The sequence below is a fragment of the Scardinius erythrophthalmus genome (assembly GCF_964197995.2).
Source record: "Scardinius erythrophthalmus genome assembly, chromosome: 24".
NCBI lineage: Eukaryota > Metazoa > Chordata > Actinopteri > Cypriniformes > Leuciscidae > Scardinius > Scardinius erythrophthalmus.
In genome coordinates this window covers 19,551,193-19,573,221 of record NC_138244.1, presented here as the reverse complement: position 1 = coordinate 19,573,221, position 22,029 = coordinate 19,551,193, and the positions used below count along the sequence as shown (strand labels likewise).

General features: G+C 35.1%; 1 protein-coding gene across 1 annotated transcript; it reads right to left on the bottom strand.

Annotated features, from left to right (window-relative positions):
• On the bottom strand, window positions 1-20,612 carry scamp5a (secretory carrier membrane protein 5a). The gene is made up of 8 exons (XM_081356200.1): window positions 19,969-20,612; window positions 18,984-19,214; window positions 12,957-13,017; window positions 12,638-12,757; window positions 11,707-11,863; window positions 11,517-11,618; window positions 5,811-5,928; window positions 1-3,033 (listed from the first exon to the last, which is right to left on the bottom strand). The coding sequence occupies exons 3-8, from the start codon at window positions 12,961-12,963 to the stop codon at window positions 2,842-2,844; spliced, it is 696 nt and encodes a 231-aa protein (XP_081212326.1). The 5' UTR covers window positions 12,964-13,017; window positions 18,984-19,214; window positions 19,969-20,612; the 3' UTR covers window positions 1-2,841.
• Window positions 20,613-22,029: the final 1,417 nt, after the last annotated feature.

Below are 22,029 nucleotides of genomic sequence, written 5' to 3'. Positions count from 1 at the left end.
TATCTGTTTATTATCCATCAGGGAGAGACAAAATAATATAAAAGTAATACAAACTGAACCAAAAAAATCTCAAACTTCAAAAACAACCACCTTCAGAAATCACAACTATTGAGCTCCATGTTTGCATGATTGTTTGATTTGTAAGTATAGCTTTTTCTCTGGAAACCTAGCATGTGGTGTTTACATTGCATTTATTACAAATTAAATACAAATTAAGATGATTAAGCACACTAAACATAGTGGCTGAGGGAAGAAATATGGCTAAATTGATATCAATACAAAATAATTAAAATGTTTGTCCATTAAAACTCAGGAAGAAAAAAAAAAGAGATAAAAAAATGGAAGCCTGTAAAATGTACCAGACTGTAGTTCTTGTCTCCAAGTCAACAATACATTCCACTGTAGGCTTGACGAAATAATTAACATCTACACACACACACATGGCACGAGGTTTGGTTGAATTCACAAATTTACCAAGCACCACACACAACTCACTATACAAAGACAACTATCTGTTTTATGTTACTACTGGCATCTTTCCACTCACTTAACTTTACAGTATGAACAAGGCTTTATCTACTGTTGGAATACATAGGCATAAAGATCAGGGCACAAAAGAACATGGCGGGTCTTGGAAAGGACAGTGACCTTAGCTTTTGCTGGTGCGGCTGAAAAATAGTATTCTTTTTAAGTAAGTTTAAACATAAGTTTATGTAATCAAATCATGCATGTCAGATATCGATATTGCTTCTGTCAATGTTTTCTTAGGTGACTCAGAAAACAAACAGGTTTAAAACATCCAGTCCACCAGAGGGCGCAACAGGACTATTGATTTCAATCAGGGACGAAACTTCAGCCAAGCTTAGCACAGGAAGTCCAGTCTTACCAAAAAGCCCCACAACTGTGTACTAAGCATCACACAGTGGAACAGTTACGCTTAAAACACTCAAATACACACATTAACGAAATTTTAACAAAAAGATCTTTACATAAACAAAAGAGTACATAGAAAAAGTCCCCAAACATACATGAATAATATCACTGGAATGGGCGTATTAAATGTTTCACAGTTCTTGAAATGATTAAAAGTATTTTACAAGCCTTGATAGAGACATTGAGATGACATATTACATATACTGTACAATATTATTTAGTCCATTTCATTTTCTTTTCTTTATACTCCTTAAACTATGAATCAGTTCTACAGTCAACTATGTACTCATCACTAACCAGCTCCTCATAGATAGACTGTAAATTCTGAATTTGAACAACAAAGCTAACTAAATGCTCTACTTTATACAAATCCACAATTTTTCAAGTCTGAAAGATGTTAAATAATCTCTAAATGTTAGTGCTGTCAAATCGATTAATCACGATTAATCACATCTAATTAATCGCATCTAAACTCGATTAATCACGATTAATATGTAAATATATATATATATACACACACAAACTTTTATGTTAGATGCAATTAATCGCAATAATTGATTTGACAGCACTACTAAATTTATGTAATTCAGGAATTTCACACAGAAATTGCCCGTCGAGGTGTAGTAGAGCAAATATTTTCAGGAAAAGTCAAGAAAAAATCAGCACAAGTGGACATAATTTGGAGGAGAAGTACTACTGTACTGTACATCACTTGTAATCAATTATTAATATGATACAACATATATATTGTACTTGTGACAATATTACTTCATAATGTGCTTTAGTTGTAGTTTTTAACCCAGTGGAGAATAAACCACCCAGAAGCCAGAAATGACTGAAATTCAGTCTCAGATTATTTGCAAAACAACAGTTATGATTTCTGTGATATCAATGAGAACAATGCTAAAGCATCGGCCTCTGCAGCAGATTTAGATCATAATGGATTTAACTGTGTAACAAGCCTGTGGCTAAGAGTAGATTAAATATTTACTCTATTCGAGAGCATTTAAATCGAACTAATGTACAAACGTACAACATGTACATGTACAAATATTTCATCAAATCGATTTCGTTAGAACCACGGCTACAGTACATCAGCATTAAAATGAGACGATTAAATCCTGAGGTAAAACAACACGACTACACATATTAAAACAACTTTTAACGCAAACAAAAATACGCAACAACAACGTAAACATATGGCTTTCCTTTGTACCTTCAAAGAAAATAAAACAAAAACAACTTGACAAAACAAAACAAGCTCTCTTTGTTCTTGCACTTGATGTAAAGTGCTCAACAAAAACAATGTAATGTTTATAAGCTTTATACCTTTTCATCTGTGAGATCAAGTAAATACCAGTCAATTTATTTACGGAAGCTGATCTTTTGATCTTCTGTCTGTGCATAAAACCTATGTTTATTCTTAAGACGTGAGAGTAAAGATGTGTCTGCTAAATAGTCAAAATGTGTTTTTGAATACTAACAGCCAACCAAAATAATACTCGCAAATACCACATAGACGAATCTGCCAACCATCTGAGAATCTATTTACTATAGAAACATAGTGAGCTTTGGAATGTTTCCTTATCGGTGATCTAGTGTTTAAAATACATTAAGTGGAGAAACACTACACAACCGTTAATTAAATCTGCCGTAATACCACATGGCGAGACTGATACTTTCCTATTTACGGGGTCTAAATACCAAAAGCAACTCCTTAAACTATCACACACTTTTAAAACAGTTTAAGCAAAAGCTTATGTATTGTTGTACTGTGGGAACCTATTTGAATTCAAATTGGTCAGATATATCTTTCCTTTCTCCCTCCCCCAAACTAGTCTTTTACTGACTTTTTCCCTCCCAAATACCCTGTTTCTGTCCCCTCCCCTCATTGAGGCTGTAAAGGATCTACATTGGCTCGTCATAGTTGTAGGTTGGTGCAGCGGAGTACTGTTGTTGGCCCGGCATGGCCCCCTGTGCGGCGCCCATGGCTGCCTGCTGAGCTGCCTGCTGGACGTGAGGGTTCTTCCAAGCACCGGTGGTCCATTCTTCCTGAGCCTTGCTCATGCTGCCTCCGCTGCCACGGTAGAAGTTGTGAACCTAGGATAGAAGAAAATGTCCTGCTTGAAGGTTGATCTTTATAGCTCAGGACATAAATAACTAGGGCTGTGCCGGTCAGCTTGACAACTGTCCCACAGCGGTGGTAGAGCAGGGGCGCGCCTGAAGCCGAATATCTTATTTGGACTGGCACAGATATTGGGGTCTCGTTCACTAATAAGTGCGTGGATTATTTCGTATTTGTACGCACAGGAGAACTTCTCACTGATAATCTCTGCCTAGTTCATACGCACATTAATTTGTTCTTCAAACCGTTCTGATGTTAGTTAATTTGGATTATACCATGGTCTGGGTGAATACTCGATTCTGATTGGGTGTCCATTAAAAAGTGATAGAGGACACCTAGTAAATAAACAATCAGGCGTAACCAGGGAAACCAAGTTATTGTTTGTAAAAAACTTTAGATTTCGATTGTAAAACTAATTAAAATATAAACTAATGTTTTAAAAATGTGTTATTTGGCAAATGACCATGGTATAAGCGGGTTAATGACCTTCGAGGTGTCCATTGTCAGGTATTAATGGACTGCGCATCGAACGGTTCACGCCTCGCCGTCGTCCATTAATACCTGACAATGGACACCTCGTCGGGCATTAACCCTAACGTATTCTAAATGAGCGGCCGCGTCCACGCGGTAAGTCATTTGCATAAAACACGTCCAAACCATCTCCATATAAGGGCTCTCCTCACACGCTTTCCTTACAGCGTTTCGTCAATCTCGTCAAATTTGCCTCTGTTTGCAAACCAAGCGGCAACGTTTCTGTCTCTCTCTTGAATCCAGCATTGAAGTGACTTAAACTGCAATTCATCGACTGGCCGCTAGAGACAGGCAGCAAAAGAGAGTCATTCCAACTTTAAAAGCCCACTTTACAACTTTTTTCACTTTACAACAGAAAAAATTTGTTTAAAGCCTGGCCCAAAAGGTCTATATAGCTCATTTTGCCCTTCATGACAACTTTGAGGGGGGTGATTTTTTTTATATCTCATCCGTTTAAATTATATTAAGCCTTAAAGTTCTGCATAATTAAGGGCGTGGCCACTTGAGTGACAGGTGGATTGCTGCTGCTGTCACTGCTAGCTGTTTGTCTGCTGTCTGTTAGTCATCACCTCAGCTAATCCCGCCTCTTTGCCCATTTTCGGTTATCCGGGAGTGACTGGCGGTGAAGCGCTGCCAAGATGGCGACGGCCGACTCCGCCCACTTTGGGCTTCAAAATTTTATAATTGGATTATATAATATAATTAATGCAACATTCTTCAATATAATTATAGTTGTGTTAGGATGAAATATAACTTCTTAACAAGATTATAAGGCCGTACAGAGCAAGTGCTTTTTGCGTACGTGTGGTTTCAGTTGTTCCTATATTTTTTCGTAAATTTAGAAAACATTTTATTACGAGATTTTTGGTGAATCGTGATTTGTTCTTAAAATCGTTCGTGCACACATTTCACACACAAATTTGTGCGTAGTGCATGCTTAGTGAATTGAGACCCAATGGTTTCAAAACTAATAAAGTCTGCTAAATAATAGAACAAATATTCGACAGACACTCCACAAAGCTTTGTTTACAAAAGAAATAATAGGTTAGCAATGAAATGTTACATCGCAATCATGGAAACATTTGGATTCGTGCCGAATGAGAGGTACATGCTCCCATAAATTTAAGCCATTTGCCGGCTTTGTATTCTGTTTTGCGATCTGGTCACCTGATTTTCCATGAATTTAACAATAACAATAACAATATTTAACGCTGGACATGGAATGAATCTCTCCTTTCTTTTGCCAAATCTTCACTCACATCTCACCAATTTTCACAGGGAATTATGGACGTTTCTTCCTTTCGTTTACTTTTAATTAGTTACTATACTAATTACATCCTTTAATGTGGTAAAGTAGAAAAACGCTACTTGAACGTCAAATTCTATTCAACACATTCAACACATGAAATTCTATTTGTGTTTTTTAGATTTAGTAAGGCACGTCAAGTTTATTTGTCCCAAACAGTATATCTTTGTGGTGAAATCTAAAAGTAATGTTTTTTATTTAATATTTAACTTTCTTATATTATTTAGGTTACCATTATTTACTGATATTTATTTCAAAATAAATACGAAACAAATGTTACAAAACGTTTATTTATATATTTCAAAAATGTATTTAATTTAGGTCAGTATATATTCATACCCTACCACCGCACCACCACCGGTAGTTGGTCCACCGCCAAAAAGTGCCACCGTCACAGCTCTATTAATAACATGTTTCAACCAAAGGACAAGTTTTCAAATAATTTGTCTTAAGTGAAAGTCAAGTCAGTACATATTCGATGTTTAATATACAGACTTGCTTTTGATTTAAGCATCACCTTTGCTAAAAACTATATAGTTTGCTTAGGAATCTTTCCTAAAATTCCTTAAGAAAAAGAAAAATAGACCAAAAAAAAAGGACATTTGTTGGCATACAGAGGATAGAGCTATAAAATTAGGGATATTAAAATTGTAGCGATATGAAGACTAACAATTATTTTCATAGAACCAATAATCGATGAAGGGCAGATATTAAATAGAAAATTATAGAATAAAAGTGTTTTACTGCAGATTTTTGCTCAGGAGAAATAAAGACAAGTAAGAGAGTATTGTAAATTGTGTGCAGGATAAACATTATATTAATCAGCAAAAACTTTTAATTGCTTGAATTTGAGGAAAATACCATGAGATCTGTTTATATTCAAAACAATAATGATGGAGAAACAATAACAGGTACCTTGGTGAGGGCAATGAAGGAGAAAACCGCCACGACAGTGAACATTATGGTTGGAATCAGCATAACAACGGCAGAGCCAATATTAGTGCTGAAAAAGGTGATGGTGGCCAGCCAGCCACTGAAATAGAAAAACATACAGAGATATTCTCCTCGTTAACATGCCACTTAAAAAGTACAGTACATGAAAAGATTGTATAAATTCAGAATATTACATAACATCCTAATATACAAACAGACCATACTATGTGTGTGCTAAAAATAATACGTGACGCAAGAGTATATGAGTCATTTAAGTTTCTATAGGGTAACTCAACTGGAACTGAACCAGGTTTGTTCTGTATCTATCTATCTATCTATCTATCTATCTATCTATCTATCTATCTATCTATCTATCTATCTATCTATCTATCTATCTATCTATCTATCTATCTATCTATCTATCTATCTATCTATCTATCTATCTATCTGTCTGTCTGTCTATCTATCTGTGTATTTATCTATCTATCTATCTATCTATCTATCTATCTATCTATCTATCTATCTATCTATCTATCTATCTATCTATCTATCTATCTATCTATCTATCTATGTGTCTGTCTGTCTATATCTATCTATCTATCTATCTATCTATCTATCTATATCTATCTATCTGTCTGTCTTTCTGTCTCTGTCTGTCTATAATCTATCTGTCTGTCTGTCTATCTATCTATCTATCTATCTATATATCTATCTATCTATCTATCTGTCTGTCTGTCTATATCTATCTATCTGTCTGTCTTTCTGTCTCTGTCTGTCTATAATCTATCTGTCTGTCTATCTATCTATCTATCTATCTATCTATCTATCTATCTATCTATCTATCTATCTATCTATCTATCTATCTATCTATCTATCTATCTATCTATCTATCTATCTATCTATGTGTCTGTCTGTCTTTCTGTCTCTGTCTATCTATCTATCTATCTATCTATCTATCTGTGTATCTATCTATCTATCTATCTATCTATCTATCTATCTATCTATCTATCTATCTATCTATCTATGTGTCTGTCTGTCTGTCTATATCTATCTATCTGTCTTTCTGTCTCTGTCTGTCTATAATCTATCTGTCTGTCTGTCTATCTATCTATCTATCTATCTATCTATCTATCTATCTATCTATCTATCTATCTATCTATCTATCTATCTATCTATCTATCTATCTATCTATCTATCTGTCTGTCTGTCTATCTATCTGTGTATCTATCTATCTATCTATCTATCTATCTATCTATCTATCTATCTATCTATCTATCTATCTATCTATCTATCTATCTATCTATCTATGTGTCTGTCTGTCTATATCTATCTATCTATCTATCTATCTATCTATCTATATCTATCTATCTGTCTGTCTTTCTGTCTCTGTCTGTCTATAATCTATCTGTCTGTCTGTCTATCTATCTATCTATCTATCTATCTATATATCTATCTATCTATCTGTCTGTCTGTCTATATCTATCTATCTGTCTGTCTTTCTGTCTCTGTCTGTCTATAATCTATCTGTCTGTCTATCTATCTATCTATCTATCTATCTATCTATCTATCTATCTATCTATCTATCTATCTATGTGTCTGTCTGTCTTTCTGTCTCTGTCTATCTATCTATCTATCTATCTATCTATCTGTGTATCTATCTATCTATCTATCTATCTATCTATCTATCTATCTATCTATCTATCTATCTATCTATCTATGTGTCTGTCTGTCTGTCTATATCTATCTATCTGTCTTTCTGTCTCTGTCTGTCTATAATCTATCTGTCTGTCTGTCTATCTATCTATCTATCTATCTATCTATCTATCTATCTATCTATCTATCTATCTATCTATCTATCTATCTATCTATCTATCTATCTATCTATCTATCTATCTATCTATCTATCTATCTATCTATCTATCTATCTATCTATCTATCTATCTATCTATCTATCTATCTATCTATCTATCCATCTACAGTGCTATGCATAAGTTTAGACACCCATGCTAAAGTTGACTAAAAAGAGGAATAAAAAAATCACCTTTTGGAAATTGAACTTAATGACTTAATTAAAAAAAATTGGAAAAATCCAACCTTTAAGGACACCAATTTTCTTTGTGAATGAATAATGTATCGTAAATAAATAAATGTTCTTCCTTAAAGGGGTCATGACATGTTTTTTTCTTTTCTTTTATTGTGTTCCCTTAGGTACAATTATAGTATTACTATAGTTTTTTGGACAAAAAACGTTTAAAATTTAGTGATTTATGACCTTTTCCCACCCTGTTTCTCATCCTCTGATTCAAACAGTCTGTTTTAGGGGTGTTTCCCCTTTAAGAGTTCAGTGTTAACACCCACTGTTATGATTGGATAACGTCAGTGCCTATGCATCAATTGTTAACGCCTCCTTTTCAAAACGTGTGGATTTTGCGGAGCTGTGTTTACCGTTACCATAGTAACGGGTGATGCGTGCGAGGCGATGGTGATGATGTTTGAGTCCGCACATCCGCAAAAAATAAACTGCATCCATCTTCCCCTGACGTCTGGATCTTTCAGCAGCGTATATTCTTTAAACGTGTTGTTTGTCCACAGCCAGGAACAGCACATCTGCGTGTCGTGACATCGCAATCTTCTTGTAAATAGACCCACTCGCTGCACGTCGACTGAACACATGTGAAGCGCGTGACAGATGCGATGATGAAATGAGGCGTAGTTATCTTGTGCTTGAAGCGTAGTTGTCTACGCTGGAGGCGGTCATATGCAAACGACTGCTACGTCACTTCGTACCGTGACGTCACTTCATACCATGGATCCAGAACGAGCTGTATTTAGAGCTTGATTGAATAAATTATTCGTTTATAATGGGGAGGACGTCTTAAGCTATGAAACTTGCAGGACGTTTTAATGGTACAAAGACCTCTTATATACCAAAAGATCAAGGCAAATTTGGTTTCTCACGTCATGACCCCTTTAAAATACAGGGTGCATAAGTTTGGACACCGCTATGTTAAATTCCCATAGAGGCAGGCAGATTTTTTTTTTTAAAGGCCAGTTACTTCATGGATACAGGATACGATGCATCCTAAAAAAAGTTCCCTTGGCCTTTGGAATTAAAATAGCCCCACATCATCACATAGCCTTCACCAGGGCTCCAGACTAACTTTTTTTATTAGGAGCGCTGTAGCCCCTGACTTAAAATTTTAGGAGCGCAAGCAGAAAATTTAGGGGCACACCTTCACATTTTCCCCCTAAATAACTATTACAGACAAATGCTTTGATAATAAATAGACTTAACGTACAGAAATTATGGTGCAGTTTTATTTTAAGTTCACAGGGCTCCAGACTAACATCTGAGGGCAGCAGCACTAAGTTCTACAGAAAGTGTTTGGTAGCACTGTGGGATGACAAAGCACTGAGCTTAATTTGAGGTGTATAGATAAAGTTAACTTTAATTATTATCATTCATAATGTCTTTATTAATTCAAAAGCAAAATGAGTGACAAAATAGATATTAGGGAGTGAAAATAGCCAATAAGCACCCTTACCATGTTTACCATTACAAGTTTACAAGCCATTGCAAGTTTGCCATTACATGTTTACGAGACAATCTTTAAAGGATGAACAAAAATGTTTTGGTCAACACATTAAAAATAACATTTAAATATGATATAGTTTTGAAGTGCTGGAAAAAGATGTGTAGGCTACTTTTATAACCGCAGTATACCATATAGTTATGCCTGGTTCAGATTACACAATTTTTTTGTATGTTACGATAGTCACTGTGTCAGATTACACGATTTTGACTCCTAAAAATCTTGTCATGTCGTAGACAAGAAACATATCAGACTACACGTTGCTTTACGACCAGTCATCTCACACACACATTCACTTGCACATATATGTACACACGCACTCACTCACTCACATACACGCACTCACACTCTCTCTCTCACACACACACACACACACACACACACACACCACGCTCTCACTCACTCACACACTCACTCACTCTCGCTTGCGCACGCACACACTCACTCACGCACACACACACTCTCACTCACTCACTCGCGCGCGCACACACACTCATGAACCCGTCATGGAGGACCGTTAAAAAATTAAACATGCTAGTCTTTTTGTTGTGATGTCCTGAATCATCGTAGACGCGACGTCGGTTGTCGCCCACTATGACACACTACACGAGATGAAATTTACTGGTCGCACATGTGCGACTGGATGTAAAATTCAGTCGCACACTCTCAAATTTTGGTCGCAAAATGCAACCATTTGGTCGCAGTCTGGAGCCCTGTTCACCATACCTAGAGACTGGCCAAAGGCCAAGGGAACTTTATCAGGATGCATAGTATCCGGTATCCATGAAGTAACTGGCCTTTAAAAATAAAAATCTGCCTGCCTCTATGGGAATTTAACATAGGGGTGTCCAAACTTATGCACCCTGTATTTTAAGGAAGAACATTTATTTATTTACAATACATTATTCATTCACAAAGAAAAATGGTGTCATTAAAGGTTGGATTTTTCCTAATTTTTTAATTACCGGTAAGTGATTAAGTTCAATTTCCAAAAGATGATTTTTTATTCCTCTTTTTAGTCAACTTTAGCATGTGTGTCTAAACTTATGCATAGCACTGTATCTATCTATCTATCTATCTATCTATCTATCTGTCTATCTGTCTATCTATCTATCTATCTATCTATCTATCTATCTATCTATCTATCTATCTATCTATCTATCTGTCTGTCTGTCTGTCTGTTTGTCTGTCTATCTGCCTGTCTATCTATCTATCTATCTATCTATCTGTCTGTCTGTCTGTTTGTCTGTCTATCTGCCTGTCTATCTATCTATCTATCTATCTGTAGAATTGAAAATGAACAAAGACATTTGCTTTTACTGTTTCAACCCCCCTCTTTCTTACCCCAACGACCATTTGTAATTCCTAAAGGCAGAGGTGCTGATAGTGCTCAAGGCCTGTAGGCCGAGATACGTGTACATCGGGGGTCTACGAATTTCCACACCTTTAGTACGATGGGGGAAGTTGAAATGATCTGATTGGTCAGTTTGAACGTCTCACATTTGGGTTACAGCCAAATGGTCAAGGCAGGGAGAAGATTTCAACAGTCGCTCTGTCTCTTTTATTCTCTGGCTCTCTTTCTTGCGGCACTCTTCCTCCTCTTTTCTTTGCCTCTTACTCTCTACACACTCTTTCTCCTTCTCTTTTCATCTCTCAGGTAACATTTTACATATATGCTGGGTACAATTAATGGTATAAATTTCTATCATCTCATACATCTATTTTGTAACTATTTTAAGTGTAACCATAACCATATATTGTCATTAAACCCTTTCAATTACGAATAATGTGCTAACTAGTTTTGATTTGGTATTGACTTTGAAAAGCTACTTATTGGAATACAATATCGTCACACTATAGCAACGCTCTCCCACATATTTAGCTATTGTAAATGCGCTTATTTCCCCCGTTGGTATAAGCAGCAGTGGGTGGAATAGACAAGAAATCTACAGTTTTCTACCATCTTGCTGATAACGTTTCTTTAGTCATTCGGCAATCCTGCCACCTGAACCACTGTAGGAAATCCATCCTTACATATCTATATATCTATCTATCTATCTGATTCCATTTCTTAAACACAATGAGCTGTTCTTACCAAACTCCCCATCCTGGGATTCCAACAGCCTGAATGATACTAATCACCACCTGCGCCATGAAGACGAAAAAGAACATCATGAAGTTGAAAGAACTGTCTGTCCTGCAAAAGAAAGAGTGAACTGCATTAGGGTCAAGCACAATGACATGATTACAATTCATAGACTACTTTAAACATGAACTTAACTCACTTGAAGGCCTTGTAGATGGGCCTAAACCAGCACACGTATGAGCATGGGGTGAACAGTATCAGCCACAGGATGGCCATACCAAAATTGGTTGCTCCGCCCCCTCCGCACATCCATGCTAGACAGCCAATCAGGTTTGCTGCTAGAGTGGCACTATTCACTGCGAGTGAGAGAAAAAAAAAAGTCAATTTAATATTAACTTAAAAGTGTGATGAAAGACCCAACAACTTATATCAACCATTAAATTTATTTTAAATATAAATTGAAAATAAAGTTAATGTAATATATAACTAAAATAAAAGTTAAAAATGAATTTAAAATGAGAAAAACTTGATTGCATTCTCTTACAAAGTATATCTAATGTATATCATGTATACATAATATTACATTTGATGCATACATTAGGGTTGTAGGAAACTACATTACAAGGAAAACTAAAATTTCATCTGTTGGAACAGGGTTGGAATTTATGACACACAATGACTAAATATTAATATCTAAGTTCAAAGCTAACAATACTTTAGAAACTAATACAGATGTGAATTTATTTCAACACTTACTTTCTCAACTCCCAGACATATTTCAAAATAGTTCCCAATTAGTGTGCTAATGAAAAAAGGAGTTTGTAAATATCCTACATGGCAAAAGCAACTCTAATGCTTGTGATACTTAATGATAATGTAATAAACTGTACAATAACAAGAGTAATATGACACCCCACGCTTTTACCCATAGATCAAAATACAAAACCAGTCTCTACAAGTTTTCATGTGTCTGTTTTTCTCAGTGTTTACAGTGAAAACAAAAGAGACACTGTAATGGCAAATAAAGCCACATGATTGCAATCTACTCAGTACACACACACCGTAATGAACAAATGCAGTGAGAATACTTCAGAAATATATAATACATGCTGAAATATTTAAGAACATACATATCCATAGGTAATACATTCGTTTGCACATTGTACGCCACTGGTCTGGGATCTCGTTGAAGTCTTGGTAAAAACATGGTTTCAGCGGAATGAACCGCGGTAGAGGAGGGAAATTGTTTTCTGTGGGGGGAAAAAAAACTAATTAAAGCTTAACCTCTTAAGTCATGGTTCAATAACAAAACTAATACAACATTCCATGGAAGTGACAGGGCTTTTTGGACATGCTATTCTTTGAACTGCCTTACAGTACCATGTAAATACCATGGTACTTGTATATGGTAACAATTCAGTTTGGTTTAAGAAAGTTAAAAGCTCTCACCTGCCATGGAGATTCTTTTTTTCTTTCAGATCACCAACGTCAAACTTTAATTTTTAAAAACCTGTAAAAACACACATTAAAGACACAACAAATTCACACATTGCAATGAAACACTTTAAGAAGTGTTTATTATACAACACGTTGCAACTTAATTTTCCAGTATAATGTATTCCAGTGTGAAAGCGAAGCTTGTTCTTTGATATGCATTAAAATTTTCAGCAAAATAAAAAACAACCAGAAAGCAATGGAATAACTTTAGTAAACACAAGCTAGATCCAGCTGTGTCCCAAATACAGATGTTTTTATTCTTTTATTCCTTAATTCAGGATTACAAACAAGACACCTATAAACCTTAAAGGCACAGTATGTAATTTTCGCCGCTAGAGGTTGCTTATTGAAAACGAAGGCGTGGCTTCATGACGCAATGAATGAGCGTGGAATCATGGGAGTTGTCGTCTTTAACTCTACAGCCGATGGAAAGGAATCCGACGGAAATCATGTTGCTAAATGACATGCGATAATTTTCAAATATATTGCATGATGGAGAAAGCTCTCTCTGATTATGCTATGTTAGCCACTTGATAAAATAGTGTTATCTCTGAGGCATGGTTACTCGCGGTAAATCAAGAAAACAAGTGATTCAAACAATAAGACTAACCGTGTTGCGCTGTATAACATGATTTGTTTTCTGTTGATAAATGTATCCAAACAGTTGCTCACATGTCAAATAAAACATATAATATATTAAAGTGTCTTCATGATTACTGTCTACGAAAGTAAAACTGGAAATCGAGGGTAAAGCGGATATGATGTCAATGACACGGTCAGTGTCCTGGTTAAAATTGCTGATTTCTCTGAATTTAAACGTTGGAAACGTTTGGTATAACGTAAGTACACACGTCAACAAAATATATAACATTATTCTAGTGGTTTTTGGATATTTTAATCTTAAAATCTTACATATTGTGCCTTTAAGCAGCCCCATGCACATTATTTTCAGATTAAAGTTAATCTGCTGATACAGCAACTTGTTAGTAAAATCCAAAACTAACATATCCTAAACAATTTCTAAAAATAGAAGATCCCTTGACAACAACAACAAAACTAAAATAACTGAAAAACTGATGTCATGATGACTGAATAGCTTGATTTTTTTTAAACCCAAAATTACTTTTGTACAGAGATAGGCCTACACATCATATACTTATTTATGGTGAATATTACAAATATGATTAATATTCCAAATTCTGATTAATATTAAACATTTTAGAAAACTGAACTCTAAAAATATTGGCCTAATCTGTTTATGGCAATCAAGTTAATGCATTCACATGACGCTAACACATTTTTTTTAGATTGATAAATTCTGAGTATAATATTTTCGAACAAGTAAACATAATGATTGTCACATTGTAGCCGTTGATTGTTATTAAAATTAACTCTGATTTGATCCTTGGAAGGAATCAGGAATACAGGCCTGCTAACTGAATCATCCTTTTTTTTTGGACTCCGTCCATACAACTGTGTCGATAGAACACGATTAGAGTTAGTGGAATGAAGAATGATTCGAACGATTCGAAATTGGAATAATCGTTTCGAAGCGATTATTCTAAACCGTTTATTTGTAGCGAATATTACCAAACGTTTATTCGTATAGCGACTATATTTTTAACCTAATTCTTTATAAGTTATTATCTACCATTTATTCATAGCGATTATAATCAACCATTTATTTGTAGCGATCATTCTTAACCGAATACTGAAGCTTTTTCTAGCTCGATTCTAGCCAAACCCAGTTGCAAAGTGAAGGGCATGTCGCCGTGGTGGAATACAGATATGAAAAGATAATCTAGTTGCCCTAACGTTATATTTCATAAATCCAAATGGGAAGTGTTGTTATAAAACGCAAGATAAGGAGAAAACAAGAGCAAGATAATATTTTGCGAACACATTTTCATTCATTTCGGAGCGGTAAAGAGGTCGAGCATAGCGCCCTTCAAGGGAAAAGATGGAGCTGAACGGGGAGGTGTTTTATTCAACAGTGCAAGCTAAGACTGCATCCATTTCTGTTTTTCCCTGGCACGTAAGACATATAAATATGTTCAGAGTGCGTAGATGTAAAAAAGCAAGGGTAAGAAAGTGAAAAAATCGGTGGAAACCCGTTCCCTTCCTACCTTCTCGCGCGTTCACCCAAGAATATGTTGCCAATGCACGCGCCCAGTTGCATCTATTAAACCGCTTTCCATTCAATGATCGATGCTCTTGTGATAGAGATGTTTTTCAAATCCGTTATATTATGAGATGATGATAAGAATATGGGAGTGAAAACAATCACGTCACGGTACTCCTACACACACATACCTACGCAAGCGCGTCGAAGAGCATCAGTTCCGCGAGGGATGAGTGTGTGTGTGTGTGTGTTATGCTGAATAAATCAGCCGTGTGTGTGAGCTCTCTACACTCGCGATATTTCATTTCTCACTCGCTCCTCGAGAGGTGTGTGTGGCCGCTCTCCACGGTACTGAAGCAAAGTCAATTTATATATGATTACTTAAGTAAAAATATTCTTTATGTGTAAAAGCCGGTGATACATTTCTTAAATGTGTGTATGATATATATAGATATACGCACACACACACACACACACACACACACACACACACACACACACACACACACACATAAATGTATTACCTTTTACACATACAGAATGTTATTAGTTAGGCTATAATAATTTGTGTATATGCATTGTATACATTTAATATTATGCATCATACAGAATAGTCACAACCCCTGCTTGAGACTTTTATTTTGTGTTTCTGTATTGTTCCTGTTTCCTGTTTAGCTTGTAGCCAGTTTGTAGTTTTGTTTGTTGATTAGATTCATTGATTGTTTCCAGATGTTTCTAGTTTTTGTATGTATTTTCAGTGCTACTTGTGTTTCCCTTGTTCAGTATTTGGTGTTGTCCTTTAGCATTGTTTTCAAATTTTGCTTGCCTTTTTTTGTTGCACCCCTTGTTTGAATTTACTGTTGTTGTTTTGTTTGTTGCCTATGTTTCCCCATGCCTGGATGTACTTTATTATTTTGTTAATAAACATTTTAACGATTCTTTTAAAGGATAAGTAATCAAATCATAACAAAATTTATAAAACAAATAAGACAATTAAAAAGTAATATTAAAATAAAAAATATTTCATTCAAGTGAAACGTAAGTAAAAGTACAATTATGTTGAAATAAACGCTGTTATCGACGAGATCTGAGTATAATACCTACACATTTAAATATAATTTACTTTACCCCAATAAAGAATTACAACATTTTATAGGAACATCTCTCTCAGGTAGCGCCCCTTAAAGGGACAATGTGTAGGAATTTCTCCCATCTAGTGGTGAAATTGTATTTAGCATTCAAACGAATTGTGCCCTACAGCGCCTCGCGTTATCAAATGCGTGTTGCATCTACGGTAGCATTTATGTACCAAAAAGCTATGACAGGTTGTCTTTAATCGAGTTTTCCTTCGGGTGAACAGGTTTGTTATTCAAAACAAACTGCAACTTGAAACAACGAAAAAAAGAATGTTACAGTATGAATTACTGACTGTGAAAAACATGAACTATGGTAATTAGTGGTGATGCCTTCTTTATTTGTTATATTTTTTGAAGTACGTGCATTGTTAGATATCATCATCATCAGCGCCTTCTCTACTTTACTCAATAGCTGCTATTCATAAAAGAGCCTGTTTAACTTTTGGGTCAGTATCACTATAAAGTGCCTTTGGTGTCCTCATCGGAATCGCTCAGTCATCATGAACATAATGCAAAATAATGAAATTCTGAGGTTTTATTATAAATGGCCAAACACTTACACACATACAAGTACAATGATACGTCTCTTGAAATGTGTTTTTCTGATTTTTATACCATTTTCTTTGATTGGATGTATGTGATTTTGGCATGTCCCACACGCTGCTCAGCTAACTTCAGTGAGTGTAAAAAGTGGTTAAATTACATAAAATTAAAATTCTTTTTAATGTACTTATTGTCCTCAGCAAGTTATTTAATAAAACAAGTCATTTTGATTATTTATATTTTATTTTCATAATAATATTAAGCAGTTTGCATGTGTCCCTGAAATTGCTGTCCACCCTGTCATTATGGGGTAAACGCAACACCCCTTTAAAGGGGTCATGACATGAGAAACCAAATTTGCCTTGATCTTTTGGTATATAAGAGGTCTTTGTACCATTAAAACTTCCTCCCCATTATTAACGAAGCATTTATTTAATCAAGCTCTGATTACAGCTCGTTGGGGATCTATGGTAAGAAGTGACGTCACAGTACGTACCAGTCATTTGCATATGACCGCCTCCAGCGCAAGACAACTACGCCTCATTTCGCATCATCGTCACCCTACAGGTGTTCAGTTGACGTGCAGCGAGTGTCTGTTTACAGAAGATTACGATGACGCAGATGTGCTGTTCCTGGCTGTGGACAAACAAAATGTTTGAATACGCTACCGAAAGATCCAGATGTCAGGGAAAAATGGATGCAGTTTATTTTTTGCGGACGTCCCAGTCGCGGCTGTGTTAATTTAAGCGTGTGTTCTCTACATTTCAAGGATGACTTGTCGAGTTCACGCGCATATGTTTAGTTACCTATGATCACGCGCGTGAACTCGACAATCGACTACTGTGGCCTTCGACCGAAAACAGGATGTAAATACAGGTATTTGCGCTGGCTGAATTAACATAACTTTTATTCATATCTTTCACATCTACTGCAGTCAGATTCACCGTGTTCACTCTGAAGGAATCACTCACATTGGCTGGGCACTTGTAATGACACATCAAGGATGTTAAGAGGCTAAAAGCAGGTTTAGTACTTGCCCCATTGAAGTCAACAGGGCGCAAATTTTAAAAAGAGGATAACTCGGTGTAGGCAACACTGATTTTTGTCGTTGTTCTCTGTATTGACAGCACTCCAAATTTACAAATAAATGAGCTCAATGTTAAAATTGACCGGAGTTCTCCTTTAACATGTCCACCCTGTCATTGTGAAATATTAATTAATATAAAAACTTTTCAGAAATTCTAAATATACATTTTAAACAGTGCACAGTCAGCTTCAACAGTGAATCACTTTGCTTACTGCTGTACACCATGTGCTCATTAAATACTAACTTTAGCCAAAAAATGTCCACCCTGTCACCAAGCCTGGGTGGACATTTGCAACTCCTGAAAATCAGCCTGAGCAAGGACCCTCCTTCTATATTGGTTAAGGGTTTCTTGAAGTTCCTGATGTTTTTCTAATGTTCCCTGTTCTATTTCACTCATTAAAGCATTTGTCCACCCTGTCATGCCAAGTTCCACCCTGTCATTTTGTTGTCCACCCTGTCATGTTCAACTTTTAGGATGAAAATAAACAAATTATTTTAACAAGTTAACAAAACCTTGTGTGTGATTTCTTAATAAACAAATGAGGGCCAGTTAGTATTGTTTTAAAGTTTGAATAAATATCTTTGTTGTTAGATTTTATTTAGAATAGAATGTGCAACTATCGCATATTTTATTGGGCAATACATATTTAAGCAGTAACTTCATTATTATCAAAATACTTTTACCATTAACTAAAATGTTTTGTTGGGAAAGGGACGCATTATCTTTCCTCAGATCTACATTTTATAATCACTATGCAATGAAAATGTATTTATTCTAGGCTACTATGAGTTTGTCCATGACAGGGTGGACATATTTTATGGTTTGCTCATATATTGTCAGCTTGCAGTTAATTTATAAAAAGTGCTGGAGCTTGACCAATATGCATTTCTAACAGCCTATTGTCTCCTTAATACAACACATATAAAGTTAAATGGAAAATCTCAGATTTTTGAGGAAATTGTGAAGTCTCAAAGGCACTTTATGGTGATTTTGACCCTTTTAACTATAAATGTTCTACTGTCTATATAATAAAGTACACAACCAAGCAATGAAAAAAAAGCTTGTAACTAAGACCGTAACATTGACTTACCTGTCGAGAAGAAAGCAGGCAACTTTAGCGTCTCTTTTGAAAGCTTTCTCCTGCATTAGCTCTTTCCACCTGGAAAAAGCTATCCAGTCCGACATTACCCTTGTTTTGTTATCTCCGGTCACGTTTCCTTTTACGGTCTACTTTGGACTTTTTCGATGACGAGGACTCCTTGTCTTGTGACTCAGCATATGTGGGTGGTTCTTCAACTACAGGCACTTTTGGCCTTGTGAACTTGAGGGAAAAAAAAAGTGTTCAAATCAAAATTGTCACAGTCTAACAGTTAAATATAACTAGTCTAGTTTAATGATCCATAAGAGAACGCACCTACATTATAAGACAAATTGGTGTTTTTTTTACATATTTTCCGATCCGCACTGAACAAATGTCATTTCCACCACGTGTAAATATTTTATTATTATTTAAAATTCTTAACAGTTTAAGACCACTTTCACACATAGTTTTACCAATTTATACCTATATTGCAATTACCATAGATTTGTGGATTAAGTAAATTAATTGTCATGAAGCCCAAACACAAAGCTTACATCCACCACAACCTGAAATATAATATTGCATTGGTTAGATACATTTCAGAAAAATAACTACTTGTGTTATTACATTAAGTGAAACATTATCCATATTTCATATTTAAAAATGAAAAGGCATTTCAACAAATATATATTTGAATAAATACATTAGCGTTGTACATTTCAATAAATACAATATTCATATGTAGCCACTCAATCTATGAATTGCACCTTGTAAGCATAAATGTCATTTCAATCCTACAATCCTACAGTATTTTGAAAAAAATAAATCCAATCCAAGTATTACAGATTAGCTATGAATTGGTAGCTAGCATTGCATGCATGCAAAATACATCTATTTGTGTTAAAAAATCAATTTATTTACAAACTCATTTGATGTTACGTCATGTTTGGACATGACATACAATAAAAATATTTTCATTTTAAGCAATATTTACCTTGAGTTTTCTTCTCCAAGTTGCTGAAGAAATTAAAAATCTCCTCCATGTCAAACATGTGCTGTGATGTCATTGTTCATCTCCATAGAAACTACCCAAACAATCTTCAAAAAAACTTTTTAACTTTTTAATTACAGCGTTGTGGTGGAAATGACGGCAATACTGTGGGACAACTACATTTTGTATATAAAATCACATTAATAGTTGTCTGACCTTAAATACCTCAATTATGTTTTGATTCTTTTACTGATACTTTATTCAGTCATATTAAAAAAAAAATAGATAAATAATTTTTTTACACTTCTTTTTCATTATTGAAGATCAGAAGTCTGGATGTGGGACAAGCACAAAACAGCAATATTTGCATGTATAATGATGTTTAAAAGGGTGAAAAAATCATCGTAGACTACCGGTAAAAAGTTCCTAAAGTACTTTCAATGTAAATTTAACTATGAAAGTGTGAATTTTTCTAAATTAAATGTTTTTTATAAAATATTATCAAAGGACATGAAAGTGCCCATAGTCTAGTAAGAATTGCCCATGTATGGTCCTCCTCCATTATAAATAACCGTGCAGTGCAGCCGTTTAAACTTGCCGGGGCAGTTTCAGTCACGTGACGCTGGGTCTGAACGAAAACGCGTTGTGGAAACGTGTTGGCCTAGTACTTTTTGTCCCTATCTGCTATTACAGTTTTTCAAGATGGTGGACCTACATGGAAGCGTCCGTGGTGGACCTACCCACCTCATGTATATAAAGATAATAAATTCTTCGTTTACGAGGATTAGTCTGATCATTGGCAGAGGTATTTGTGCACCATTGAGGACATATTTATGAATAAAAATATTGATTTTAGATAATAAAATACCTAAAAAGCTACACATTGTCCCTTTAAGGCCCTTTCTGCATAGATTAGCATTCATCAGACAATATCATCTCTAAAAGTCTTGGTGATCTTGCCAACTGTGCAGTAGGTTGGACCAGATAAGCTATTCTGGTTTTAAGATTAATGCATTATCGTATGTCTGCAGAAATCATCAGTATACAGACTATTTCTCATGAATATGAATATCAGTTCTAAGAAAAACAGGATAAACACCCCTCCCTTCTCCAACACATGAGAAAAAAAAAATACAAGAGTACAATATAAACTTATAATGAATACATAAATGTTATGTAATGTTATGAATATGATAGGTAGTCATTAAAAGGGAATACATAATAGATAGATAGATAGAATTATCAACATTAAACAAAACTCAAGATCAAACATGAAACAAAGACTTAGTGTGAGGAACAGGAACAATGGTCATTACACAAAACAATACTTGATAAAGACACATGGCAAATATGAGGGCTTAAATACACACAAGACTAATGACTGAACAAGACACATCTGTGCACAATGAAACAATGAACCAATCAGAACATGACACAGAAGACAAGGGAAGCACTAGACATGATGGCAAGGGAGTCACATGACAAGACCTTGACATGAAACAACAACCATATTACAGTCAGCTATATGATCATTAAATTAATGAATACGGAACCACATTTATAGGAGTGAATTTATAAAGAAAAAGACTAATTCAATTCTTTAAAAAAATAACAGTATATTGACCAAAATTAATTTCTTATACTTCATAACATAGTACAACATAGTTTCATTATTATATAACTGTTGAGCAAATCACATTGTATATTATTTCCAGTGTCGAATCTGAGCCAGTTATCTTTGGCCTAGACTTTTTTCAGAAGCCTTTCCCTCAGCAAAACGCTGACCTGGTTCTTTCATGAATAATTGATCTCCAAGATTCCTCTGGCAATAATATTCAGCGCTCTGTAACGTTACAATGAATAAGAAAACACATAACACAATGCATGCACTAAAATGCTTCTCACATCATCTAAGCAGTATCTATAATCCGTGTTGTATCTGGAATTTCTTGAGGGCAAAAAAGAGTAAGAAAGACAGCTTGTCAGGTCGATAGATTTCATATAAAGTAAGACAATAGATCTGTCTATCATTATCACATAGAGATACATTAAATATATTTATAT

Excerpts from the sequence above, each read along its gene's own strand:
- scamp5a (XM_081356200.1), bottom strand. Across the intron at positions 5,929-11,516 it reads ATCCCAGGATGGGGAGTTTG|TGGCTGGCTGGCCACCATCA; the intron begins GTAAGAACAGCT and ends TTTCTATTTCAG. Across the intron at positions 3,034-5,810 it reads CCTTCATTGCCCTCACCAAG|GTTCACAACTTCTACCGTGG; the intron begins GTACCTGTTATT and ends CTTCTATCCTAG.